Genomic DNA, 27,189 nt, shown 5'->3' with positions numbered 1-27,189 from the left:
TACTTTAGATCTAAAAAATTGACCGTAATTGTAAATTATCTAAAGTTTTTTAGATAATTTAACAATTCTATTTTTCAAGTATTATTTAGATATCGTTTGGTCTTTTTTCAAACATCCATACTTTATCGTTAATACTACCTCGATCTTCTACAAGACTATGTGATCGTTTCTTTTGTTTTCTATCGCGTTTATGTGTCCGTCCAATACCTTTAAAACAATTCCTAAGTAAGTTCATTTCCATGTACACAGGCACATCATGGAATTGACTAATCTTTTCACCACTGTGTTCATCGGATTTGCAGCACTTTTTTATATTAAAATCTTCAAATATATCTATTTTTATTTTTTTCAAATTAGGGGTATTATATTGATCACCCAAATCGTAATAAGATTTCCATATTCTACAAATTTCAAAAGTTTCACAATCAGGATATCTTAATCGGTCTATATAAAAATGTCCTACTAAATCGTAAAGATATTCAGGAATAGTATAAGTACCATTTTTACACTTAAAAAGGTTTTTTTGTAAATAATCATAAGTACTACTATTACAAAAGAAATTTTGAAATTCTATAATATAAAACATTTTACCAATGTTCATATAATATTTAAATTCTGCTAAAAGTAAAAACCTTATATCGTAATATCTGTACAATCCATAAATAAAATAATTCATTTTAATTAATCCATTTTCATCTCTTTCAAATACTGGATTTTGCATAAGTATTTCGAAATATGACTCAAGATCTAAAATGTTTCTTAAATTTGACAAATAAAACAAAATATCTTCTTTATAAACTTTTTTCTCATCTGCATTACTTATTAATTCAGTTACTACTTTACTGGCTGCTTTAGTCTGATTGGTGTATGAATAAAAAATATATTGTTCTTTATCAATTTCAATAATACATTGTGGTTCAATAAGAGCCAAAGCTTCATTTCCCAAGATTCTATTATTAATTTTAATCCAACCATTAATTAGTACAGCTACCCAGACATCTTCCATGGCAGAGTAAAATATACAAATATGTGATATATTGCTTTTAAAACAATAATATCCTCTTTTAAAAGTTTTTGTGCGATTTTCTGAATTTTGTAATATAAAAGAAATTTCACGGTTAATGTTATTATCCTTCATGCACTTTCTTTTTTTTATTTTTTAAATCGTTATAAAAATTTAATTTTTTAATTGCACATCGAACAACCAATGACAAAGTAAAATTAAACGACTAAAGAAGGGTTTAGTAATTAAATTTAAATTTTTATAGTACACAGAAATTGACATGAAAAAGTTAATAAGAAAATTTATTAATTATCTATGTTAATAATTTTTGTATTAAAAGCTTGCACTAAAAATGTTTACTTACTTTAAGTTATTGTTATTTTACTGTAAGTTATTGTTTACTTACTGTAAGCTGTTCTTTACTTACTGTAAGTTGTTTTTTACTTATTCTAAGTTGGTGTTTATTTTATTTAACTTATTGTTTACTACCGTAAGTTATTCTTCATTTCACCGTAAGTTGTCCTTTACTTACTGTAAGTTGTCCTTTAATCACTATAAGTTGTTCTTCATCTCGCTTTAGTTTACTCTTCATTTCGCTATAGTTTATTGTTAATAAGTGTCTATTAAATTCTCTTAGGGATTGTAAAAAAATAAAAATTTTACATCCTTATAGTGTTGCAATATAATTGTAACACTATAAGGTTATATGTTAAAAATTTGAAGTTAATTTAAGAAATAAAGCTTTTAAGTACTGTGTGTTGTAAGTTCCATGTAGAAAATTTTAAATTTAATAAAATATTTGTAAAAGTAAAAATTAGAATAAAATAAATTTTAGTGTGTAATTTTAAAAGTTAAAATTTCATAATAGGATAAAAATATAACAATAAAATCAACCAACTTTAATTGATTTGCTAATATTTAAATAATAGTTAATTTTTTTACAGTACAATTTTATTGTTAGAAATAACACTGAATTTGCAATATCTATAATCTATTTATTAATAGGCATAGCTAGAGAATAAAAACCCATAGAAGATCAATATATCACACAAAGACCATATAAAATAAATGAATTACCTGATTTAAATAAATGTATTTTTATGTAAAAAAATAACGACTTTTTAAAGGGAACATAACATAACAAGTTGTATTTTGTTAGATCAGAAAAATAGTGCACTAATTATGAAGATAACATAATTCATTTTAATTTAGCAAAATGTCTACATATGACCATACAATGTATGCACCAGCATCAGGTAAAAGTTTAAACAATGTATGCTAATTATTTTATTTAGAAAATATAAAATTATTTAGTTCATTACAGTAATATTTTTTTATAGATTCAATACGTGATTTATATGAGTTATCTATAACTAATTTCTTATCTCTACTAACAATAATAACTCCGCCTAAAGCAAACACAGGCAATTCTTTGATCTCTACATTTCCTAATACTTTTCGCACCACTTTTTTATCCCTTTCTAAACACATTACAGTAAAATCTTTACTGTTAATTTTATTAACAGCTTCTTGAAGTAAATCTTCAGTCAGTTTTTCACTAGACGATTGCTTCTCGAGATCGTTAAAAATTTCAGTAAGAATATTATTTTTTTGGTTGGTGTATTGTAATTTATATTTATTTATTATGTTTGACTCCTCGCACAGTTTGCGAATTTCAAGATTTTTTTGTTTATTTTTGAAATCTTTCTCAACAGTGTCAACTTCTTGTTTAACTAACCTGGCCTTTTCAATGTTGTACTCTTGGATGGCCTTAATTTCTATTTCTTTGACTTTTTCTTCTGCCTCGTGTTTTATAAATGTAATCATTCTTTCAATATCTTTATTTGGAAGCTTCTCCATTTACAGGGCTTCTAAAAATAACATTTAATTATGAGATATGGTAATTTTATAAAAAGTAGGGTTTACATTTGAAAAGCGAAAAATGTAAGGTATCTTATTTAGATTGACTTGTTTTTACATGTAAGTTTCAACATAACTTATTTATGTATTTAGGTTTTAACATTTATCAATACGACGCACAATACAAATTGCATATTTTTTGATATTGTATTTTAAAAACTTCAATTTTTATAATTTGGACTTATAAATATTTTTGATATTGTACGTTACAAATTGCATATTTTTAAATTTTCACTTATCAATATTTTTATATTTTTCACCAACCAATATTTTTAAATCGTATACACTAAAATAAAATAATTATAAAAATTTTATTTATATTTCTTTAACTATTTGTACCACATCACAATCATCTAAAACATGATCTTTACCAACTTTCTGCGGATTGTGCTTAACACTCTTTCCCCACACTAAAGCATATTTAAACTTTTTTATAATTTCTCTATGAATGCTATTACAAAAATCTTCTATCTTCCTTTTATTATTACGTAAGATAACTGGTTCATCATAATCAATTGTTTGTCCTTTCGGTTTAGGAAACACTCTTATTAGATCTAAATATTCCCACGCTTTTTTAAGAAAAACGTCAAAATTCCATTTAAGATTCGCACAAATAGGCACAGCATGCGGGATCCTATAAATAATATCTAATTCTTCAACCGAAATCGCATCAATTTTATTTAAAACATAAATACAAGGCACATATTTCCTATTTCCTTCTATTGTATCAATTAAATCATCAATTGTACACGGTTCATTAGTAATAACTTCTGCATTACTTATTCTAAATTCAGCTAAAACGGATTTAACAGTGCTGTAATCTAAATGATTACCCTTTAACATTAAACCACCACGATCAGCACGACTAATTTTTATTTTGGGTGGATTCTTATTTAATCGTATACCAAACGATTCTAGCTCTTTTTCAATCAACCTCTTGTGCGTAAGAGGCTTTAAAACATCCAAGCAGATTACTAGTAAAGAGCATGTACGAGCTACACCCAGTACTTGTCTACCTCTTCCTTTACCATCTTTAGCTCCTTCAATAATACCAGGTAAATCTAATATTTGTATCTTAGCACCATTATAAGTAATAACACCAGGTATAGCTGTTAGAGTTGTAAATTCATATTCCGCTACTTCACTATGAATGCCTGTTAATTGTGACATAAAAGTACTTTTACCTACACTGGGGAATCCTATAAACCCAATACGTGCTATACCAGTTTTAGAAACATCAAAACCAGCCTCTCCCCCGCCAGATGCACGTGGTGCAGCAATAAGTTCACGTCTTAACTTGGCTATCTTGGCTTTTAAAATACCGATATGATTATTTGTGGCTTTATTTTTTTGTGTTCTCGCTATTTCATTCTCTATTTCTTTGATTTTTTCAAGAGTGTTCATTTTATGGGTTAAAAATTTTTAAGATCTAAAAATTTAACAGTATTTTTTTATTTATTGGTTTGCATTGAAAAAAAAACAAAAAGTGATCCCGCCGAGATTCGAACTCGGATTATTGGATTCAAAGTCCAAGGTGATAACCATTACACTACGGGATCTTAAAAATTAAAAATATCAAATAATACTATATATAAGAAAAACACTGTACAACTCTAAAATAAATACTATAATATCTACAGGTTGCAAGTAATAAAAATATATTTTACAAAATAAAAGCCATCAAACTAATTATATTGTTTTTTTAATATCTATAAAATGCTTTCTTATAAAATGCTTTCATATAAAATTTTAATTTTTTAGAAAATTGAATATAATAAATATAACAATATAAAAAAGCTATGCACTTTTTTATTAAGTAAATTTTAAAAAATTCTATACGTTGACCATTAAGTAAAAAAAATAAACTGTACTAATTACATTACTTATGATCTCTTTAATATAATGTAAGATATTAATAGAAATTGACTTTGTAACATTTAATAATAATTACTTCCTTGTTATATTTTAGAGAAGAATTGATTAAATAATAAATTAGATCTTCATTTAATTGCACAACAACTTTTTAATTTATTTGTGTAATTAAACTCATAAATTTTATTAATCAATTTTACACACTGTAAAACAATTTAATTTAAAAATCCAATTACATAATAAAATATATTATTTAAAACAATTAAGCTTAAATGATCAATAAAAATTAATAAGTAAAATAAACACTTTTCATATTTAATTATGAATCATAAATACCATTTAAATAATCTTCATATTTATATGTTTCAAACATTTCATAAAATCTTGCACCATTAAACGCATCATCTACAGGATTCTCCGCCATTTTTATAACAATATCATTTCTGTATGCATATTTTTTACATTCAAATTCAAGCCTTTCTTTAAGTCCATAAATTTGACTAAATCCTCCAGTAATAAAAACATTAGTAATATCTTTATAAGATTTAAATAAAATTTCTAATATTTCTCCAAGACCCATCTGATCACTACCTACTAAACTAGGTTCAAAAATAACTTCAGCCACTCTAAATAAATCAATATTAATAATAATTTTATCTAAATTTTTACATGTGACAAGATCAAACATAGTAGATGTATTTAAAATGTAATTACTATCATAATTACTAATTAGATCTAAAAGATCTTCTTTTTCAACATTCAATTTTTCATCTATTTTTAAATTCTCTGCATCTTTAATTTTCTTTTTATATTCTACCTCTTCACTGGTCAGTTCTCCTGTTTTTAAAAGCAAACCAAATTCGTACGTTTTTCTATTTGTAGAGTCTTTTCGAAGTTTATCTCTCAATTCAATTTCTCTACAGATCTTCTCATATTTTAATTTTTTTTTAGTAAGCCAGGATGACAGATTGGTTTCTTTTTCATATTCTTCCTCGTTTTTTTCAATGCTTCTAGCTAACCTTTTAAATATTTTTTGTATCTTTGCATTAAATTGATATAATCTTATTTTATACATTCCTGGCATATTTCTTTTTTCTTTAGTTTCTTTTTCCTCACTAATTGTAGAAAGATGTTCTTCTTCATCGGGTATTGTACTTTCAGAGCTTGGATTATCTTCAGATGTACTTTCATCACCTATTTCTTCTTTGATTTTTGTTTTTCTATTAATGTTTCTTAATCTTTCAATCATTCTATTTCTTTTTTCTGGGTCTACTGGCACGTCATCGCATTTATCTTCTTCAATAGAACTAATACAAACACTGTCTTTATAATCTTGTACTTTCATTTTATTAATTAATTCAAATACTTCTTGATCATAATCTTTTGCACATTTTAGATAATTAAGTAAGTTCTTATAATCTTTATTTGATTCTTTAAATTTGTATCTCAAAATATTTGTTAAATACTGAAGAGCAAATTTGCCTCCATAATTTATTTTATAAACATCTAGTATCTTCTTATTTTTAACAACGTATACACAAATGGAAATATTTCCAAGGGAAATAATAATGCCATCATAAATATTATTATGAAGTCCTGAATAAATTGCATCTACACCAATTTGTATTTCTTTAAAATGATACACATCAAATAAAAATTTTAGCAAATCTTTTTTTGTGGGGCTGTAAATAGAATCTGTGATAATAAGTTTATTACATTCTTGTACATCTAAATATTCAAAAATTTGATCAAAATTTTCTTCTAGGGCATGAAAACCTGAAATCATGTCATGTGTAAAGGGTGTATACTTATTTTTACCTTTAACACTCATAAATTTAAATCCATCTATATCTTTATAAAAACAATTTAAAAATTTTAATGCAAGCTTGTCACCTTTATAACCCGCTTTAATTTCATATGTCCCATTGTCTATAATAATTGTATCAGATTTCTTAAAGTTTGTGTGATAAACTTTATAAGAGACATCTTCAGGAAAAATCATTAGGGGGTAAAAAAACAACTTCTTTATCTTTTTAAGGGTATTTTGACTTCTTCTTTTTGTAAAACTTAATTTTCTTTACTTTTGTTAAATTATTTATCTTCATTTTTGTAAAACTCTATTTTATGTATTTTTAAATATATATTAAATCTTTATTTTTGTATAACTTAATTTCCTAATCTTTTTATAACTTAACTTTCTTTATTTTTGTATAACTCTATTCTCTTTAATTTTGTATGGTTATTACATCTTTTTCTTTTTGTATGGAGAATCGTATTTGTTGATAAACACCGTCTTATTAATAATTCGTCCTTCTATCTCTGCTTTTAACACATTTTCGTAATTTTCTTCATTTTTATAGAATATCCCATATTTTTCTGTGTATTCTTTTAATTTATCTATTAATTCGGTTTCTAGTTTTAAAAGTGATGGAAAAGCATTTTTCCTAAATTTTTCTTCTCTATTTAGCTGAAAACTACTTTTAAATAATCTCTTTGGATCACTAGCAATTTTTTCAAACTCATTCATCCTTTCTAAAAGTGCATATCTATTGTTTATTAAATTATTAATTTCTAGAAAAAGATCTTTTTTAGATTCTAAATCTTTAATTCTATTTTTAATTTGTAAAAGACCTTTATCATTCTTTTCATAAATTTCTAATTTCATGCCAAATAAAAATAATAAATTTTTTAAAGTAGAAAAATGTTCAGAATAAATTTCTTCCACTTTTTTTTCATATTCATTTTGTAAATAGTAGCAACGTTCTTTAAGTTCACCAATGTATCTGTCGGAAAGTAAATCTAAAAAGCGTGTAAGTGGAAAATTTAGTAAATTTTCTTTATCATGAATTTCTTGCTTAATTACATTTAATTCTTTTTGGCGGTTTATGCACATATTTTTATGAGTTTTATATTTTTCTTCTAGAATAACAAATCTATCATAAATTGACACTTTTTCATTTATTTCTAATTTTTTGTAAAAACTTTGTAGATCCTTAACAAGTTCTTTTTTTTGTATGTCTTTTTTTTCTTTATCTTGTTTTAAAGATTTATATAATTTTTTTAAATTTTCTAAATACATTATTGAAGGTTCAATTATTTCGAGTAAGAAATCGTCATTGTAAAGCTCATAGTGCAGTTTTTTACTTTTATTAACCCAATAATTTATCTCTCTTAATCTATATTTTTCTAAAAGATTAATTTTACTCAACTCAATCATTAAATATTCTTTTTTAAAGTAAAGATTACAAATGTTAGGCATTCTAGGCATATCAATTTTAAGTACCTCACATTTTAAATATATACTTTTTTCTAATTTTACACATTCATCAATAAGGTTATTTCTAACACCAGTAAATTTATTAGTTATGTCATCAATACATTTTAAAATGTTATCAAATTCACTTCTAAAAATATCTGTAGGATTTTTGGATATTTTTTGTAGCGGAATAATTGTAGATAAGACCGATTGTAAATCGATAAATTTTTTATTTATATTGTGAATTATTTCTGTGTACATCTATGGGTAAAAAAACAATAAACATATGCATAAAAAGATATTTATTTTTAAAGATAAATTAGTTAAGTTTGTAGTATTTTTTATACAAATTAATGATATTTTGTTCAACTCCTTCAATTTCTCTAGAATAGTCTGTTATTTCATAAATAATCATATACTTGATTAAATAATAAACATCAAACATAAATTTCTTTATGTCTTTGGACTGTTTGTGCACAAAAATACATTTATAAGCTGAAGGATAAATTAAAGCACTAATTTTATAATCTTTAAAAGTATCAATACATCCTAAATAATTTGCGGTAGTAGATTTCAATAAATTATTTAATATGTCTATTGATCCATAACTGACCACTAATAGATCCATAAATATTTTATCTAATTTTTGACAAGAAGGAAAAGATTGTTTATATACTAGGTCATTTTTTTCATTAATAATAATAAGTATTTCCATATGGGTAAAAATATTAAATAATAAGAATATTAATTTATTTATCTATTTATTTACATATCCTTTGTATCTTCTTCATCTTTTTTTTTATTCATTATGTATTCTATGCTTAAATTACACTGGTCGTTATTTTTAAAAGACGAGCACATATTATTTTTTAGGGACATTGGCGATTTCCCAAGCACAACAGGAATATGCTGATATAATTTATCACTAGATCCAAGCATTCTATCAAAAACATTGTTCATTTCACATCTGGGCACGACATAAACCAAAAAATCGTACATCTCAGATGTTTTTACTGCTACAGAAATATCATTCAGTTGTAAAATCCGTCTTTTATTTTCTTCAGTATTAATCCACGCTCGTAGCGTTAGTTCTTCAACAAATTTTTCAGCCACTAAACTAAAAATTATAGGAACTTCTGATGCAACCATTCTTACTCCTTCTTCTACTTTCATAAGTCGTTTTATTCGTGCGAGAGGTAAAATAATGTCTTTTAAGTTAAGCTTGCTTTCTGTAGCATTTTTAAACGTACGCTGCCAAAAGAATTCAATTTTTTTATCTGGGCTTATGTTAGATTCGCGCATGCTAAATTTTTGTTATGGGTTTTATATTTTTTGTAGTGAAACAATGTTTTGAAGAATTTTGAATAGAAGCTGAGACACGTAAAATTAATACAATATAATTTAACGTTATAATTTTATTAAATACTGACTTATTAAAAATAAAAATTAGTACTAGTAGCAGAGTTATGCTATCTAGCTTTTAGTAGACAAAAAATTGTAAGTTTACACGTTAATATTTAAATTTATTTTACTGTGTTCTTTAGAAAGAATCTTACGTATATTTTAGTTGTGGTTTAATTAACAGTTAAGTTTTTAAAATAAAATACAAGGGGATTTTTTAAGGGTTTATAGAGTTATTATATGTTCGTCTAAGCAACATATAATTTTTTAAATAATTTTACTTTAATCCACGAAAGACGCATGCAAAATAAACAAAAATTTAAAATTTTTATCAAAACACATACACATAATTAGTAAAACAAGTGATTAAAGTTTAGTGTATGTACAAGACTAGTAGACATTATAACATAATATTTTATTAAAAATGGTAAAAAGTAGAAATAACTTACAAATTATAAAAGATATCTAGAAATTTCGTTCTAATGTTTTTAAAATAAAGCAAAAAGACAATAACTAAAAAAAAATATATGTAACTTGTGTCTATTTGTAAAAGATTTAAAACTTTAAAAAAATAATTTTTAAAGGTTTGTTAGTATAAGATTGAATTTAAGTATTGGGCAATTAGGTTTAAATATACGTTAATTTAAAATAATTAAACAACCTTAAGACACAATTGCAAAGACTTTTTATTAGAATACGGTTTAATCATTTTACATAAACAGTTTTAAGATTGTTATTATAAAAATTAAATACGAAGAAGCTCTAATTTTTTATAAAGCGAGCGTAAGGTATCTTTTTTTTCAATGATACAAAATATATTAAATAATGGTAAATTTATGACTGGTTAATGTTTGTTTTAATACTAAAAATATGTAAAAAAAGTAAGAATTACTTTTTTTATTTCATTATCTACCACAACATTATTAATTATTTTTTTAAAAATGTACTTATTACTTTCAATAAAAGAATTAATATTATCAACTTTTTTGCAATTTTTATAGTAAAATGATTATCTAAGGGAATAAATAGGTTATGGCGTACAAATATGTACATTTTCTAAAGTTAAAAAATTTTCGTTATAAAGCAGTGCTAGAAATAATTTTGTTACGAAGTTAATTTAAACATTAAAATGAGAATCTGTACTTAAATTTATTTTTAATAAATAAATCTATAAATAATTTATAATAAGCTAAATTATAGTATAATAAAAATATACAGAATTTAAAAATGATAAAGAATAGTATAATCTGCAAGCATAGTATAAAAAAGCAAAATATGTTTTTTAGCGAATACTTGTGATTGGTGACAGAACTACTAATTTTATCTACTGTCATAGCTCTGGCTACGACAGAGAAATTTATTTTAAGTTTATTTTTATTTGAAACTTTCAATTATAAAAAATAAAAAATTATCTAAATAAAAACTTTAAAAATAAAGGTAAAATAAAAATAAAGATTAGTATGATTTTGGTAATTTGAACAAAGGTAGCCCTTTTTAGGATTTTGCTTAAAAAAACGAATAAATAGATTTAATAATAATATTATTAAAAGTATATTAAAAGAATACTTAAAGGACGAAGCCTATTTTTGTGGGCATGACATCTACAATAAAAAAACCTAGATTATGGCGGATACGAAAAAATAAAAGAGTAAGCTTAAAAGCTAAAAAATGTCTAGAAACCTGCATGTCAAAATTTAACTGTAGAGTATTTGCCAGGAATTGTGCCTGTGGCAAGAAAGCATTCGATGATGCTATAAGACCCGTAAATTTCCGTGTAAAGGGTGTTTTTGTTACAATAAGTTTAATTTGTAGAAATGCTGCATCTATTAGAACTATTTTGACTCGTTAAAGCTAATTAACTTCCTTATTTATATTTAGGGGCATCAAATGAGCATTCTCGTTTTAAAAATGTATTAATATTTTAATTTAATTACTATTATATGTGACGTTTCAAATTGATATAATACCCTATTGGCTTATTAAAAAAAATGTGGTACGAAAATAATACCACAAACAGCAAATTAAATCTTGCAAAGAAGAATAGATTAGATGTTAATCTAATCCCAAGAATATTTTTTCAAAATAAGATCTTCTTCTTAAAAAAACACTAACATCAACAGTAGCGGAATTGATAAATAAAATTTATTTATAAATAACTAAGATTTAGTGCACATGTTTTTAAATACATTTTCACGTGTATTTTTGGTTTTGTTTTAAATATCCTCTTTTAAATTTATTTATCAATTTAAAAATATGTGTTGGAAGGCTGTTGCTAATAATATTCAGAAAGAATATGTTTGGTTAATTTTAGTATTTATTATATTTTTAAATAAACCCATGTTTTCGGATAACCATCTTCTACAAGCCAATACTAAGGTTAAATGCACATGTTTTTAAAAACATTTTTACTGTATCGTTAGTTTTGTTTTTATATCTAATTAAATAGTTAGGTGATTTTAATAAAAATAAATTTTAGGTGAGAATAAAAAATATAATTTTTTTATTAATATCTTGTATGACACCCTCTTGCTCTAATTACTGCTTAATATTTTTTAATCAATCCTGATACTAACTTTTGGCAAATTTTTTTGCTTATTCTTTACATTTTTTTACTTCAGAAACTTTTAATTCTTGTATATTTTTACACCGTTTACTACAAACATTTTTCTTCAGGACATACCATAGATCCTCAATTGGATTTAAATCAGGTGACTGTAATTGCCGTTTAATAAGTTAATACTTTTAAATCTAAAAACACCTTCGTGAGCTTTGGGTCATTATCTTATTGAAATAAAAAATCTTTTAAATTGAAATCTTTGGTACTTCTGAATAAATTATCATTGAGAATTGTTGTATATTTCAAATTATCCATTTTACCTCCAATAATATTAATATTTCCAACACATTTTCAGAAAAACATCCCCAATCCATGATTGAACCACCACCATGCTTAACAGTAAGTTTTTAATTTTTCATATCATACCACAAACCGTCTTTCCAGCGGCAGTAAATTGTTCCATCTGATCAAAGCAGTGATATTTTAGATTCATCACTCCATATAATACTTTTAAGTAATTTTCACCTTTGCAATAATATTCTGTTGCTAGTCTTAATCTATCCTGAATATTTTTTTATAAAAGTAATTTACATGCCCTTCTCCTGCTTATAAATTCAAATTAACTAGCTACATACGAATATTCATAGAAATCACTTTCTTTTTTCTAATTTTATAAACTTTTACTGCCGGTTTTTTTGAATCTATTAATGGATCCTTTTTTCCCTTGCCAAGATACAATAAAGTAATGTCATAAAACAAAGATTTTCTACCTGACCTCTTAGTTCAAATAATTGTTCCTTTTTTACATATTCGCCCGTTGCTCTAGAGAGGTGGGAAGAATATAAATTTAATTTTTTTCTAAATTTTTATTTCACATTTTTTAAATTTATATTCAGCTACAATTCTGAGCCTAAGCAAAAGCTTTTCATCTTTTAACATAAGGATTATAAATTTTTAAATTTTATTATTTTGAATTGAAATTTTAAAATATTATTTTTAATTTTTGGGTAAGATTTATTTTCTTTTATTATGAAAATAAAATAAAACATTTAAATATTTAAACCTTGTAATCTTATTAAGAACACGTTTTTATAGGGCAAAATAGTCTTTTTAAAATTCTAATTATTATTTTTTACGGGTTTTTTGAAAATAATAAAATTCTATGTTTTTATTTCTCTACTGTAAAAAAATTTTTGTAAATTAACTTTGTTTACAACATTGCGTCAATAAGATTAATTTTACAAACAAAATTATTACCTTAAAACACAAAATTTTTTATCTGATCCCTGCAAATGAAAATAATTAAAAACACTGATTTTTGAAAAGTATTGATACATCGATGTATAAAGACAGAGATAGGTTTATTATATTCGACATTGATGGCACTTTATACAAAGAGAATCATGAAATTATAACAGCCAGAAGAATGGCAGGCTATAAGCATCTTGAGACTGATATAAAAATGTCATTTGAAGAATACGATAAATTAAGCACAATGTATACGCATATGTATGGGCTTCATTATAAGGGATTTCTTAAAGATTTTCCAATCAGTGATAATCTTTATAAAGGCATGGATAATGTCAATGAAGACATGACTTCTTTATTATCAAGCAATGACAAATTAATCGATTTTCTAAGAGAAATTACAGGCAAAGGTTATCAAAGACAGAATAATATCCCTATTTTTTGTTTTACAAATACCAATAGTAAACAATCAGAACATGTTTTAGATGTGTTGAAATTGACACCATACATTGATACATTATTTTGTGTAGGATATAAAAAAAATAAAGAAGTTATTTGTAAACCTTCAGTTGAAGCATTTGAATTTGTCAACCAAGTTATTAAAAAGTCGGATTTGACAAAAATTTTATTTTTTGATGATAATATTAAAAACATTGAAAGTGCAAAAAAGGTTGGTTGGATTGGTGTTCTTGTGAATGATGCAGATAATATTATTAATATTGTAAAAAAAGAAATCAAAAAACATTTTTAAATAAAAGTGGTGTAAATCTTATTTATATATATTTTTTTTTATATCACATTAGTGTTATTAAAAGTAAAATTTTGTCTAATTTTAACGAACCAATAAAGTTATTTTATTAATTTTTAAGTTACTTGAGAAAAGACCGGGGTAGCTGTCTTGATTTAAAATAATTTTCTAAATATCTCTTTTAAATGACCCGTTTTGATTACTATGTTTTTTCTTACTATTATAAAAATGCTCTTTCATATAACTTTTTGTGTACTCCTCTTTTTGATTATTTTATTTATTAAAAATAAAATTTTAGAAAATTCATAAAATTAAAAAATTTTTAACTTGTGGTATTTTATCATACTACTATTTATCAATTTTATGGAAAATGGTTATATTCAAATTATGTAAATTATTTTTTTTGCACATAAACTTATAATCTTAACACAGAAAATAAATACTTTGTTTTAGATACTAGATCTTTTTAACAAAAAATAAATCAAGAAAGTGGTATTAGATATCTAACTAATAAGTAATTGTATAATAATCTTACTTTGCTTTCTGGTTTATACATAGCTTGAGTATTTAGTTATTAGAAACGCATTATGATTAAATGTAAATAAAAAAAATAATTGTTAAATTATATATTATTTTTTAAGTAAATTAAGTTTTTATCGGGATAAATTAAATAAAAATTATTTCATAAGATATGAACTTAAAAAATTATTTTTTGCAAAAAAATTTTTGTCGATAAATTTATTTATTTTTTCACTAGACACAATCATTTGTAAGTAAAGATTTTAAGAACAAATTGCAAGGTGTTAATAAAAATGTAAGATTTTGAAATGACGCCAATACAATGTCACTATTCAAAATATAATTTCAACAGCAGACAAGTGCCCGTATATTTAAAATTTTAAATATTTAAGATTCTTTAATGCTACTTTCAGAATGAATTGAAAATGTTGACAAAAATTACAGGAATAAATATTTAAATATTTAATAAACAGCAACCTTTTTTATGATAAATTATATTGCTTACATTCTAGCATGGAAATGTATTTTAAATCTTATAGCGAAGAAAGTTTGGGGTATGTTTTGTGTTGTTATAATAAAAAGTGCAAGTTTTACAGGTGCAGGCGTTCAATTTTATCCGATTTTTTTATAATTTAAAAGTATCCCCGGTGGAACAATTTAAAGTCATATTTTATCTAGTAAAAGGGTCAAAGCAATCTGATATATAATGAATTTTGTAAGTGGTTTGAGTGTAAAATAATACGCAGCATTTAAAAGAAATAAACGAATAAAAGAAAATCTTTTTTTGATAACTATTCGGTTTGGTTAGGAGGCCCGAACATTGTTGTACAGGTCGACAAGACTGAGCTAAATTATGTATATGAAAAGTCAATAAGTACGAGGTATTAAACGGCCAGATTGTGCGTTAACCATGGCAGATACAAGTACTAAATCAACCAAAGCCTTTTTCTTGGTGGTGCTTTTTGGAATCGTGATGTCATGATTTCGATAATAGAAAATGTTGTGCGTCCAAATAGTATAATCCATTTTGATTAATGGGCGGCTTATAAGAGACGAAATAGAAAAAAAACAATTTCTCACACGGCATTGTAGCACAAAAATATCACCTTTTAGACTCTTTACGGCTGTACACACGTACCCGTCAAATACCTTAATAATAAGATTAAACTAGAAATGTAAACCTAAAAAAGAGTACGAAGACCACATAATCAAACGTTTTTTAATTTTTATATGTTTTGTGACCTTTTCAAAAATGAGATGTTTTTTGAATTATCAAAACTACTTTGAGTTAATTAAATATTTTTTTAATTTATTTTAAATTTTACAATTATTATTGTTATTATTATTGATATGTTCACCAAGCGCCTATGATCTTAAAATACCCATCAAGTGCCCATATTCCATTTTTCTACCGATTTTTACTATATTTTTTTAATAATTTATATCTTTTTAACTAATTTTAAATAATTTACAAGAGAAAGTTAATTAAAATCTTGTATTTATTTTTTGATAAAAAAAGTGTTATTATTTTTTTAATTAATTTTAAATAATTTACAAGGGAAAGTTAATTAAAATCTTGTTTTAGTTTTTGATAAAAAAAGTGTTATTATCTTTTTAACTAATTTTTAATAATTTACAAGAGAAAGTTAATTAAAATCTTGTATTTATTTTTTGATAAAAAAAGTGTAATTATCTTTTTAATTAATTTTAAATATTTTACAAGGGAAAGTTAATTAAAATCTTGTTTTAGTTTTTGATAAAAAAAGTGTTATTTCTGCATTTAATTAAAATTATAAGAAAATAAAATTAATTATTTTAATATAAATAAAAAATATTTTGCCCCTACCATGATTTTTTATGTCAGTTTAGTAATTTCTACTAAGTTTTCAAATGAATTGACGCCACATAACAGATTAAGACGTTGTTCTGATGATTTAGGTGAATCGGAAATTATGAAAAAAGATGTTAATCATGATCATTCTCAATATGCAAAACAACAGGACAATGCTTTGCTGAATTTATCCATACAAATACATTCTATTTTGATCCTTGGTAAAGCTTTTAATATTAATTTTAATAGTGCCTTTAATATAGAACAGAATTACATAGTTAACAACCAATCAAAAATATTTGAGAACAATGAAAACACTAACGAATCATCGAGTAGTAACGTTTGTCAAATCAATAATTTTGTTTTTCCTATTTTTGATCGAACTACTTCAAAAAGGAAAGTTTTAAGAGCAAAAAGAACTTTACATGATGAGCAAGTAACAAATACAAATTCTTTTGACCCTTTTCCTAATAATACCGAAACATCGACAGACTTTAATTATAAAAAAAATGATAATAATAAACCAATTTCAAGTGTTAAAGAGAAAAATTTATTTTTACAAACCAAAAATCAAGCACTATTAGCAAAAGAAAGTGTTGCGCGTGACAAAAATTTGGTTTTACAATCTACAGACGCAAAGCCATACATTAATTTAAATTACTGCGAAAAAGAAGAGAATAATATTACAGGTTTTAACTCAAACGAAAGTCAAGCAGAGAAAGCCTTTTCAAATATTAATAATTCAGATATCGCTAAACAATTTAATAAAAGAATATTTTTAAATGAGCATAAAAAAAAAAGAAACGAAAAAAAAGCAAAATTGATTGAAGATTTACATAAATTTGAGAGCAGTTTGAAGTATCAACAAGACGTACAAAAAAATGTTTTTACTTCTGAAACTTCTATTTTTGAATCAAATTTTGAAAAACCTTTAAATGAACAATTTTCAATGTTTTCTTTAAAATTTTGTGCAATAAGATATAAAGGAAAAGTTCAACCTAGTCTTTTTCCAAATATTTTTGATTTAAAATGGATGTTCAACGAATTTGTTTACAACCAATATATGATTATTGTAAGATATTCAATCCAATACATTAATGATTATAATGAAAATTTTTCTAGAAAAGCTTATGAAAATTATATTAATGGGTATAACCTGAGACTTGATTTTTTAAAGGAAACAACTAGTATAAGTATTTCAAATCTAAGAGAATGCATTTATTCCTTTGATATATCACAGGAATCTTTTAATATAATAGATTCTTCGCTTCATTTTATAAAAATGATATTTGACTATGTTTGTTATCAAAAAATTGATCCTATAATTTTTTCAAACCTTAGTTTAACCATACAAAATCATATAAATGAAGTAATATTAAAAAGGATAATATTATTAAACGCAGTAAATAGAATAAATTTTATTCTTATTGTTAATCAAATTGAAAATTTATTGCGTTATGAGATAATTGATTTTGAACAACAACAAAATTTAAAATTGTGGCTAGAACAAACTAAAAAAAGCACAAGACTTATTAAATTGGCGCCGGCATATTTTAACTTCTATCTTGATATGATATTAGATCTATTATTACCAAATTTTAGTTTTAATGTTGGAAGCCTGCAAAAACTTTAATTTTCGATAATGCCAGTTTTTAAAAATAAAGTTGATTTTTTAAAATCAAATGATTTATCATTATTATGGTGTTGCTCATCGTGTGATCTCTCATGTTGTTCTTGGTGTTCATAATAGTTGTACTTTTTTTATTTATTTCAGCATCTTGTTATTTTGTCAAAAACATTTAATGAAATTTATTAAACGTGTTTCAGTTTAAAATAATGGTTTGACTGAAAATGATATGCTTTGTGTGGTATTAGTATCATACAAGTGAAACTACTTTTAATAGACTTAAACTCTCATATTTACTTAAACGGTTAAAAGCTTCAGAATTTAAATATTTATATAGGTATATTAAATTTTATTGGTAAGAATTGATAAATTGTTTTTAAAAACTATTTGCAGTGAATTTAATTACATTATTATACATTTTAACAGTGTAATTTTTTTAGATATTGTATTTAAATTTTTTAAAATTTTATAACAAGAAATTAAGTACTGACAGTCTTTAAGTGTTAGGCAAGAAAAATATTGCACCTTAAAAAATATTTTTTGAATTATGTAAAAACTAAATGTGTAAAGATAAAAATTTAGGTACTTTCTTTTGATCATCAAGGATTCTGTATCCTAAAGGAACATTTTTTTCGACTATATACAAGTCCGTAAAGGTATGTTGGCGTGTAAGCGCAATACTGATGTTTTTGTTTATGTAGTGGTGTATTGAGTGCACTGGTGGTTTTTCTTCTGTTGCTGTTTTTATTTTTTTAACAATAAACTTTTATTCTATTTAATTATTTACTTTCTTTTTGTCCTCATCTGCCATAAGTAAAACAATATTATTATTTAAAAAATACAGTTTAATTGTTGCCATCAATTCAATATATTAAGGGTAAATAAGATGATCGTTAATAATATTTACAAAGTCAATATTGTACTAATACTTGAAAAGATTTTCCTCACACGATTTAATTTTTTTTAAAAATAGTAAAGTAGCTAAATGTAGCTTTATAAGAAAAGCAAAGCTTTATCGTTAACATATACAATAAAGACTATAATAATGGATTACATTGTATTACCTAAAGGCATTTGTAATGATTTGATGCCTTCACATACAGGTTGAGAAAATTGTCGGAATTATTGAAGATTACATTTAACATACTATTTTTTAAAAATGTTTATATACAGCTTGCGGACATCTTCTGCGGTTCTAGCACCAAAGGGCTTTATTGTCCTAATGCCATGTCTTTTTTGCTTGCTAAATTGTGACACAAGTTTTTATCTGCTGCCAAGATTATTTGTGTTTTTAATAACTACTTAAGTTTTACTATGTTAACTTTACTTCTACATTTTAATATTACATTTTAAATAATACGGTTGTTGATAATTAATAAAATATTAAAATCGTAATTTTTCGATTTTATTAAAATTTTAAAGCTTTATAATATATAAAAAAATGGAAGTTGCGTATTTCGCCAAATTAAAATTATTTTTTGCTTGTAAATAAAACGATATTGATTTATTTTTGTGTGAATGACTTTGCTAATACTATGTTTGAGCAAAAAATAAATAAATTGCCATAAAATTAATATTTTAATATAAAATATGAAAAAATAAAACGACTTGCACACACCTCCTGTTTAGTTTTTAAAAATTAATTATTCATACATTTATCAGCAAATGATGATGAACTTTTTTAATATTTACAAGAACTTAAATATAAGTAGGATATGCGACACTTGTATTAAAACATCAATTTTAATTTATATAATTGATTTTTTTAATATATTAGAAAATTAAATTAAATAAATAAAAAATCAAAAATTTCTAATTTTTAAAGTTGGCTTAAAATATATAATATATAAAACTGTATTAATTTTCCACAAGTTTTATTAAATTTTTTTCAATATACCCCTATAAAATGAATTTTATTTGTTTTTTATTGGTTTTTAAAAAAGTAATATCATCTCATTTTAATACACATGAACGAATTTATAATCTTAATCATTCAATGATGTCTTTATTGAAGGATAAGAAACGTATAGATAATGATTTAAAGATTCAAAAGAGAACCAATAAAAAACTCAGAATTGAAAATAAAATTGACGTAAATGTTGATATAGATAAAGGTAAGTTAAACCTAGAAAGTGAAAAGTTAGCAGTAAAAGAGTTACAAAGTGCTGATGTTACTACTGGAAATTTAGAACAATGCAAAACTATAAAACACGTTGATATGCATGATAGTACTGTAAAGTCACTAACTAATAATTATAACGGCTTAATGGATGCTAACACTATTGATACAATAAGTTCTGGTTCTACAGAACCTTTAGATTTGAGCTGTAAGTCTAAAAATAATCTTGCTTCTTCACTTTCAAATGCACGATCATTAGGTGGTGCCAATCTTTACAATTCCATCAGGACAGATGATATGGATAAAAAAGTAGATTTTAATTACATTGGATCTTTAAAAAACACTATAAATACTAATGTCAATAAATTACAGAGTACTTATGTCAATACAAATTCAAGAGAGGTACTTGAAGATCTAGCTATGATGTCTCGGCCTGGTTCTACAAAATCATATTTAACACCCCCACGTAACATAACTTTTTTCGCTGAACAAGAACTTTCAAACTTATTTAATAAACTTAAAGAAAACTTTTATAATTTAATACAATCAAGAAACTTGCCCGAATTTAGTAATATTTACAGCTTAGATGCAAGAAATATTTCAGATGATGATAAATTGCGCTTAAAAAAACTTAAAATATCTTATAACGGTAAATTGTATAAAAGGAAAAAAAAAATTGACGATTGTATTAACAATATTTATGAACAACTTGAATATCAACGAATATCATTGCTAAATTATAATTTAATAGAAAAAATTTTAAAATTTACTAGCCAAGTTTTTGCCTTTATCATTGATTCTAATTTTTTTGAAAAAAAAAATTTCATTGCCTATTATTATTTTGATGATAGGTTTAAATACCAAAAATACAAATTTACAACATTGTTTTCAGATAATAATTTTGCAAAAATGATTACTTTAGTCAAACGATTACTCTGTCAAGACTTCTATTTTAATCATGTTATAGGGGCCGACTTAAAGAGAAATCTTGAATATCTAGCTGACCATATTTTAAGCATAACTATAAATTTAGATTCTTATACTAATTCTTTGGATCTTCTCAATGAATTTTACATAAAATTTAAAAAATAAAATTTTTTAATAATCATACAATTCTTCTTTTAGATCACTTTGTTAAAGAAAGCTTTTTTTGCAAAGAGTACAATTGAATGAAGTTTTTAAACTACAAATTATAAAACAATTACTGTACTTTAATTTTTGAAGTAATTTTTTGCTAATGATCTTGTACCGCCCAATTTGTGATAAATACCGAAATTTTTTTTTACTTTTATTTTAAAATACTACAAATAAAAGAATTCTAACATAAAAATTAGTCACCTATAACATAAATGAATTTTGATCGAAGAATTCTTTAAATGTTTAGAAAAAATACAATAGATACAAGAGAATACGTTTAGAGGCATTAAATGAATATTGTAAAGATAATATAGTGTTGATAAGAATACTTTTTATTAGAAACTGTAAAATGGCATTATTATATAATTAATTAGAATAGGCCTTTTTCTCCTCTTTTTGTTTATAGATAGTATGTAAGTCCGTTGTATAATCTTACGATGCCACTATTTTAATCAAAACCTTAACGTAAATTGTGCTAATTTACCAATTTATTGATATTGATCCATTTAATTCTTTATTTCTTCCAAAAGTTAACTGCTAATTTATTTCATTACTAGATAAAATTATTGTTTTTATAAAATTAGAATTTTTTTAAAAAAAAGTTACATAATCTTACGACAGTTTAATTTTAATGATATTTAATAATCAATTGAGCCACCATTGTTTTCAATCACTAATTAAATTTTGTTTTTCATTGAATTAATAAGCTTTTTACAGAAATTTGTGCTAATATTATGTCAATCTTCAGAAATTGGGGGTTTAATTTATTTACTTTGTCGTAGGATTTTTCTTCAGAATATTTCCGTCTAGAAAGCTCTAGCTAAAATTTTTTTATAGAATTAAGATCAGGAGAATATGCTTACCAAAACATTGTCTCGATATTTTTGCAAGCTAATCAATTTTTTGTAGATGCTGAAACATTTGGGCTTGCTTATCCTTCTGAAAAATTATTTTTGGTAAAATTTGTTCATTCATAAATGGAAGTAACCTGTTATTCGATATATCTTGATATTTTAAACTATCAATACTTCTTGAAATAAAAGCCAATATTGATTTTTTAAAATATTTAAAACAACCCCAAACCATGACTGAAGGTCCTCCCATGGCTCTGCGAGACTACACAACTTCTTTTGTTTTAATACCTGCCCGGTAATAGTTATAACCATCCGAACTATTAAGATTAATTTTTTTTACCTGAAAATATTATTTCTTTCTATCTGGTTCCAAAATTTCGATATTTACCTAAAAATATTCTGCTTTTTTTATGTTCTAGAGGAAGATCGAGGTAACTGTTCCGTCTTAAAATATATTTCTAAGTAACTTTTTATCACTGGCCCTTTATTGGTTACCATGTTTTTCTTATCATTATGTAGGTATTCTTTCATGTTAAATTTTTGTGTATCCTTCTTTCTAAAATTTTTATTTATAGAAAATAAAATTCTAGAAAATTCATAAAGATAAAAATTTTAAATTGTTGTATTTTACCACATGTTCAAAATTTAAAGCAGGTTTTCGGTGTATTTTTTTTTTAGTTCGCCATTTTGCTCTAAAATTTTTGTTAAGGTTGATTTATGTACATTTAAATCTAAAATATGCTTTAACTTATTCGCCATTATCTTTTAACCACTAGCAATCTTAATTAATCTTAATCGTGTTCTAAGAGGGTCCTTTTTGGGACAACCAGATGACACCTTCTTACTATAATTTATAGGTTCTTTTATGTATTTTGAATTAACAGAACGTGATTTTCTTATTTCTTTGTTATTCTTAAAACTAACTTTTTATGCTTGTTTGGTAAAAAAAGGGCTTTTCAGAATCACGAGGGATGGTTTAGACTCATTAAGGAAAACAAAATAATTCTTTTAATAAGATTTTTCCGGCTAAAAGTTTATCAAAAATAGAACTGTCGTAAGATTATGCAACGCTTTTTTTTACAAAAATTCTTAATTTTTTAAAAACATTATATTAGCTCTAATATTAGACAAACAAGTAGTTAAAATCCAAATTAAATGAAAATTGAATTGATCAATGTCAATAAACTGGTAAATTGGTGTAATTTACGTTAAGTTTTTATTAAAATAATAGTGTCGTTGGATTATGAAATATACTGTAGAAATTTCAGGACTTATTGATGGAATATTTAAACAATAAATTCTTTTTTTATTATTGTCAATGCCGTACCTAGGCGGTAGCGCGCGATTGTTGATGAATGAAATGTAAAAGGATTTGTTGTAAAAGCTAGTTAAAAAAACGGATATATTTATTTAGTAAAACTTTCTTAAATACTTTAAAAATCAGCGTGAAAACCTAATAGTTGTAGAGAGGACCAATGGCATTAATCAGAGTTGTTACAATCATTCGATTGTAAAGAATTGGTCATTAGCTTGAATCATGATAGTCAAACTCTTAAATTAAGTAATCAAAATGGTAACATTGAAATTAATAAAAATAAATTTATAAAGAGAAAATATAATAAAGGTATTGGTTTTGATTCTTGATTGCGTCATTCGTACAACCATGGAAATACTCTTAATCATCGTTTTAAAAACGAATCAAATATCAACTATTTATAAGGCACTTTTAACTTAATTTCTATTCCGCAAAGGATTGGGCTTTTTATGTTCGATAATCAAAATCATTGCCGTAGCTATATTTTCCTCACCAGTTCCTTCAAAGAACCCAACCCTCCTATATCTTTGAGAAATGCTTTCCAACGTTTTCTTCAAGGCGTAGATTAGATGTAAGCCTCGATATGGTCAGAAATTTCCAATCTTCGTCTGTGTAATTTATGATATTATGTAACAATACCGTCCCAAGTTAGTACATATGATATAATAATCGTCTTAAATCCGCTTAACAGTGTCATTTCGTTTGCAAAAATATCATATTTTCTTTGCTTCTCACTTTCAACCTGTATCAAGTTTTTAATGAAGTTATGCCAACTTCTATGGTTAGTATCTCTTTTTTTCTTATCTATCACTATCAAGTCGGGTTTGTTATTTTTAACTTTTATATCCGTTTTGACGAATGTGTCCATCCGAATCTCTACCCATTTACTTGTAATGATTTCCTAAACAGACTGACTTTTCAACTTCTTCCTTGATTTTAAATCGTATTTATTACAAAAGATAGAGCAAATGCATTTGAAAACTTCATTGTGCCGACGTACGTAGTCGCCCTTAGCATTTTCTCACATCTTGAAGCAAGATGATCAACTGTTTTATTTGCCTCTCCACAACGTATACACTTCTTTAGCTCCAAATGTTGTATCTGAAAGAATTTTAATTGAAAACGTGAGTTTATTTATTATGAAAATTATATAAAACTAAAATGCAAATCAGCCATGCTTAATCTTACAACAAGATATTTTATATCCTCTCAACACCAAAGTAAAAAAAAGATTAAATAAAACTGATTGATTTTATGTTAAGACCTATACATCCGCATTCTTTTATTTTTTCGGATTAATGAGAGGGCTGTCTTAATTCAAATTTACTTTTTTTTTAACAGAACAGTTTATCATTCAAAAGAAGCTATAACTACAAGGTATAATGTTCATTATACAAAATAAAAAAATTGGTCGGGCATTTAGCAAAATATTTCTTTCTAGCTGCAGAACTTTTCCTTATATTAAGATTAATTATGTTCCTAAATGAATATAAATTATCCATAAAGCTTTCAAGTAGATTTAATAGCACTGTCGCTAACTTTTTGAAAACTAACATTTATTGTGTAGGAATGATATTTTCATATATTTTAAAGCTATTGGTAGACACTTTAATAGATTTGATATTAAAAAATATTTATAATTTTAAATAGAGAACTCCGGGATTTGCTTCAATACACTAAGTGAGCAGTAATCGTTCGCTTGATCAGTGCTTTATATTCCAGAATGTCAAAAGCATCATAATAAAATATATGACTGGTTACTAGAATATCCATGAATACGCCCTTATATTTTAGAAAGAGCTCCATGTGGCTCTGTTAGAAATTTTGGTCTTAAATAATAATGTTTTATTGAATTTTTATATTCTCGTTTCTTTTTAAAATTCATACCCTTAAATTAAATATTTTCTTTTGTAAAAAATATCAAATCTTGGGCGGAAAATAAACAAAAATTTTTTACTAAACTTTCTTGTCATGAATTGGGTCATGATAGTTATCTCTAGATATAAAAGAAGTATTATATTATCAGGGATGTTATCGTTCGACTCTAACATAGTTAAATATTAAATAGAATTAAGTTTTGTGTTAATATTGTCTTTTGGCACATCTCATTCTTCTAGTTTGTATTAAACGTTTTTAAGTAATTGTAATAAAATTTACCACATTTTTTTATTTTTAATTTCTCCCATTAATTTAAAAAGAAGAACAATTATTATCTAATAAATTGTTTGACTTAAAATATTAAAGTGTTGTATACCACAGTACTTCAAAAGCTTTAAACAAAAGAGTTATAAAATTATATTTTAATATTTATTAAAAATTTTGCAATACGGGTTAACATTAACAAATTTATCATATTTTTGAACCGTATATATGCAAATCTGATACTTCTTCTGTGGTCCTCATACCAAAGAACTTTAATTTCCCAAAATTTTGTCTTTTTACATGCTAAATTATAACCCAAGTTGTTAAATAGTGAAGTTTTTGTCTTTGTGATGTTTCAGCTAACACATAATTACATTTACTATTTGTTTTTTACATTATTATAATTTACAAATTTTCTCTTTATTAAATTAACTTGTTAATAATTTTAGCTGGTATACTTACACTTTATTGGTTTGTTTATTTAGTTTATCTACAAATTAATTCTCATTCTATTTCAATAAGCTATCATAAATTCAAAATACCAGAGACATTAAAAATAAACACAATTCTTAAGATTTTACAGGCCTAAAAATCTTGTGTCAAAAATTATTTTATATTTAATACATCTTAAGTTTTTCTAGTGATATTTTTAAACGCATTTTAATATTTCTTAAAATACTGCTTTTTTTTGATTTAAAAAACAATTTTTATATTGTAATTTTTCAGTTTTTTAAAAAATTTAACGTAAAATAATATTTTAAAAAATGGAATCAATATTTCATCAATTTTTAATTATTTTTGCCTTTTAGTAATAATTTTAAATTTAGTTCTTTTTGAAAAATATTGCTACTACTATGTTTAAGCATAAAAATGAAGGGTTTGCAAGATAACATTACTATTTTGACATTTAATATTTTGTATAAACAGTATTTTAGCCAATCTATTTTTACATTTGTCACTTTTTATGTTTATAAAAAAATAAAAAATACATCAATTAGTTTTTTTTATAGTTAAGTACAAATTATGGCTAAAAAGCTATAATTTATAACACAAAAGAAGGATTGTGGGATTTTAAAAATTCAGCTTCTAAAAATAAATTTTAAACAATAGGATAATAATTGGGTAGGAGCTTGAAATTTTTATAGAAATATTTCCATAACAAAGTGTAATTTAGTTTGTCAAAAATGTGGCATTAAAACAAGACCAAAGCTGTCACTGTAATAACAAAGAACTGCAGATACTTTAATACCAGCAAGTCCGCTGTTTATATTGATTGCTGAAACAAATATTTTAGCCTAAGTAGGTATTTTACAAGCTATCGCGTAGCATTCATTTATTACACTTTTGAGACCCAGACATCGAGTTTCATACCAACACCGTTGAAGAAAATTTGAAAACTGTTAGGCGCCAGTTCCATAAAGAATAAGAACGCGTTTTTTGTATAATTTATATTTACTTGGATATGTGTGCATGAAAAGCGAAAACACTACCAAAAAATTAATTAAACATTTATTTTAAATTATTGATATTATTTTTATAAAATATTCTTACTAGAATTTAATTTATTATTTATCGAAACATTTTCTTTTTTTTCCATAAACGGGGCCTTAATTTTTTGAAAAAAAACCCAACCCACTTTT

The 27,189-nt window shown here is 24.5% G+C and overlaps 15 protein-coding genes and 1 non-coding gene across 16 annotated transcripts; 5 read left to right on the top strand and 11 right to left on the bottom strand.

The window, feature by feature from the left end:
* Positions 1-85: 85 nt before the first annotated feature.
* On the bottom strand, positions 86-1,138 carry AAJ76_1700026052 (hypothetical protein; the record flags this gene model as incomplete). The annotated part of the gene is made up of 1 exon (XM_024474220.1): positions 86-1,138. One exon carries the CDS (start codon positions 1,136-1,138, stop codon positions 86-88), a length of 1,053 nt encoding a protein of 350 aa, XP_024331320.1.
* A 1,152-nt stretch (positions 1,139-2,290) lies between these two features.
* Positions 2,291-2,863, bottom strand: AAJ76_1700024327 (v-type proton atpase subunit e; the record flags this gene model as incomplete). Its single annotated transcript, XM_024474219.1, has 1 exon — positions 2,291-2,863. The coding sequence occupies one exon, from the start codon at positions 2,861-2,863 to the stop codon at positions 2,291-2,293; it is 573 nt and encodes a 190-aa protein (XP_024331319.1).
* Positions 2,864-3,238: 375 nt separating this feature from the next.
* AAJ76_1700022863 (gtp-binding protein) lies at positions 3,239-4,327 on the bottom strand (the record flags this gene model as incomplete). Its single annotated transcript, XM_024474218.1, has 1 exon — positions 3,239-4,327. The coding sequence occupies one exon, from the start codon at positions 4,325-4,327 to the stop codon at positions 3,239-3,241; it is 1,089 nt and encodes a 362-aa protein (XP_024331318.1).
* Positions 4,328-4,409: 82 nt separating this feature from the next.
* Positions 4,410-4,482, bottom strand: AAJ76_1700022708. Its single transcript has one exon. It is a non-coding gene; the product is annotated as a tRNA-Gln (tRNA).
* Positions 4,483-5,114: 632 nt separating this feature from the next.
* On the bottom strand, positions 5,115-6,797 carry AAJ76_1700020393 (actin-like protein; the record flags this gene model as incomplete). Its single annotated transcript, XM_024474217.1, has 1 exon — positions 5,115-6,797. One exon carries the CDS (start codon positions 6,795-6,797, stop codon positions 5,115-5,117), a length of 1,683 nt encoding a protein of 560 aa, XP_024331317.1.
* Positions 6,798-7,037: 240 nt separating this feature from the next.
* Positions 7,038-8,312, bottom strand: AAJ76_1700018878 (microtubule-associated protein essential for anaphase spindle elongation; the record flags this gene model as incomplete). The annotated part of the gene is made up of 1 exon (XM_024474216.1): positions 7,038-8,312. One exon carries the CDS (start codon positions 8,310-8,312, stop codon positions 7,038-7,040), a length of 1,275 nt encoding a protein of 424 aa, XP_024331316.1.
* A 58-nt stretch (positions 8,313-8,370) lies between these two features.
* AAJ76_1700018424 (er-golgi tethering complex trapp subunit protein) lies at positions 8,371-8,766 on the bottom strand (the record flags this gene model as incomplete). The annotated part of the gene is made up of 1 exon (XM_024474215.1): positions 8,371-8,766. The coding sequence occupies one exon, from the start codon at positions 8,764-8,766 to the stop codon at positions 8,371-8,373; it is 396 nt and encodes a 131-aa protein (XP_024331315.1).
* A 50-nt stretch (positions 8,767-8,816) lies between these two features.
* Positions 8,817-9,224, bottom strand: AAJ76_1700017966 (nuclear transcription factor y subunit c-2; the record flags this gene model as incomplete). The annotated part of the gene is made up of 1 exon (XM_024474214.1): positions 8,817-9,224. One exon carries the CDS (start codon positions 9,222-9,224, stop codon positions 8,817-8,819), a length of 408 nt encoding a protein of 135 aa, XP_024331314.1.
* Positions 9,225-11,046: 1,822 nt separating this feature from the next.
* Positions 11,047-11,301, top strand: AAJ76_1700016143 (hypothetical protein; the record flags this gene model as incomplete). The annotated part of the gene is made up of 1 exon (XM_024474212.1): positions 11,047-11,301. The coding sequence occupies one exon, from the start codon at positions 11,047-11,049 to the stop codon at positions 11,299-11,301; it is 255 nt and encodes an 84-aa protein (XP_024331313.1).
* Positions 11,302-11,705: 404 nt separating this feature from the next.
* AAJ76_1700015484 (hypothetical protein) lies at positions 11,706-11,849 on the top strand (the record flags this gene model as incomplete). Its single annotated transcript, XM_024474211.1, has 1 exon — positions 11,706-11,849. The coding sequence occupies one exon, from the start codon at positions 11,706-11,708 to the stop codon at positions 11,847-11,849; it is 144 nt and encodes a 47-aa protein (XP_024331312.1).
* Positions 11,850-13,348: 1,499 nt separating this feature from the next.
* On the top strand, positions 13,349-14,008 carry AAJ76_1700013841 (pyrimidine 5 -nucleotidase; the record flags this gene model as incomplete). Its single annotated transcript, XM_024474210.1, has 1 exon — positions 13,349-14,008. One exon carries the CDS (start codon positions 13,349-13,351, stop codon positions 14,006-14,008), a length of 660 nt encoding a protein of 219 aa, XP_024331311.1.
* Positions 14,009-15,391: 1,383 nt separating this feature from the next.
* Positions 15,392-15,550, bottom strand: AAJ76_1700011640 (hypothetical protein; the record flags this gene model as incomplete). The annotated part of the gene is made up of 1 exon (XM_024474209.1): positions 15,392-15,550. The coding sequence occupies one exon, from the start codon at positions 15,548-15,550 to the stop codon at positions 15,392-15,394; it is 159 nt and encodes a 52-aa protein (XP_024331310.1).
* Positions 15,551-16,371: 821 nt separating this feature from the next.
* AAJ76_1700010818 (hypothetical protein) lies at positions 16,372-17,988 on the top strand (the record flags this gene model as incomplete). The annotated part of the gene is made up of 1 exon (XM_024474208.1): positions 16,372-17,988. One exon carries the CDS (start codon positions 16,372-16,374, stop codon positions 17,986-17,988), a length of 1,617 nt encoding a protein of 538 aa, XP_024331309.1.
* A 1,900-nt stretch (positions 17,989-19,888) lies between these two features.
* On the top strand, positions 19,889-21,193 carry AAJ76_170007301 (hypothetical protein; the record flags this gene model as incomplete). The annotated part of the gene is made up of 1 exon (XM_024474240.1): positions 19,889-21,193. One exon carries the CDS (start codon positions 19,889-19,891, stop codon positions 21,191-21,193), a length of 1,305 nt encoding a protein of 434 aa, XP_024331308.1.
* Positions 21,194-24,032: 2,839 nt separating this feature from the next.
* AAJ76_170002915 (reverse transcriptase) lies at positions 24,033-24,275 on the bottom strand (the record flags this gene model as incomplete). Its single annotated transcript, XM_024476705.1, has 1 exon — positions 24,033-24,275. One exon carries the CDS (start codon positions 24,273-24,275, stop codon positions 24,033-24,035), a length of 243 nt encoding a protein of 80 aa, XP_024331307.1.
* A 1,021-nt stretch (positions 24,276-25,296) lies between these two features.
* Positions 25,297-25,458, bottom strand: AAJ76_170001732 (hypothetical protein; the record flags this gene model as incomplete). The annotated part of the gene is made up of 1 exon (XM_024474213.1): positions 25,297-25,458. The coding sequence occupies one exon, from the start codon at positions 25,456-25,458 to the stop codon at positions 25,297-25,299; it is 162 nt and encodes a 53-aa protein (XP_024331306.1).
* Positions 25,459-27,189: the final 1,731 nt, after the last annotated feature.

Source organism: Vairimorpha ceranae (genome assembly GCF_000988165.1).
Source record: "Vairimorpha ceranae strain PA08 1199 chromosome Unknown NODE_17, whole genome shotgun sequence".
Taxonomy (NCBI): domain Eukaryota; kingdom Fungi; phylum Microsporidia; family Nosematidae; genus Vairimorpha; species Vairimorpha ceranae.
Note: the sequence above shows the minus strand (reverse complement) of the source record. Positions and strands in the feature narration are given on the sequence as shown.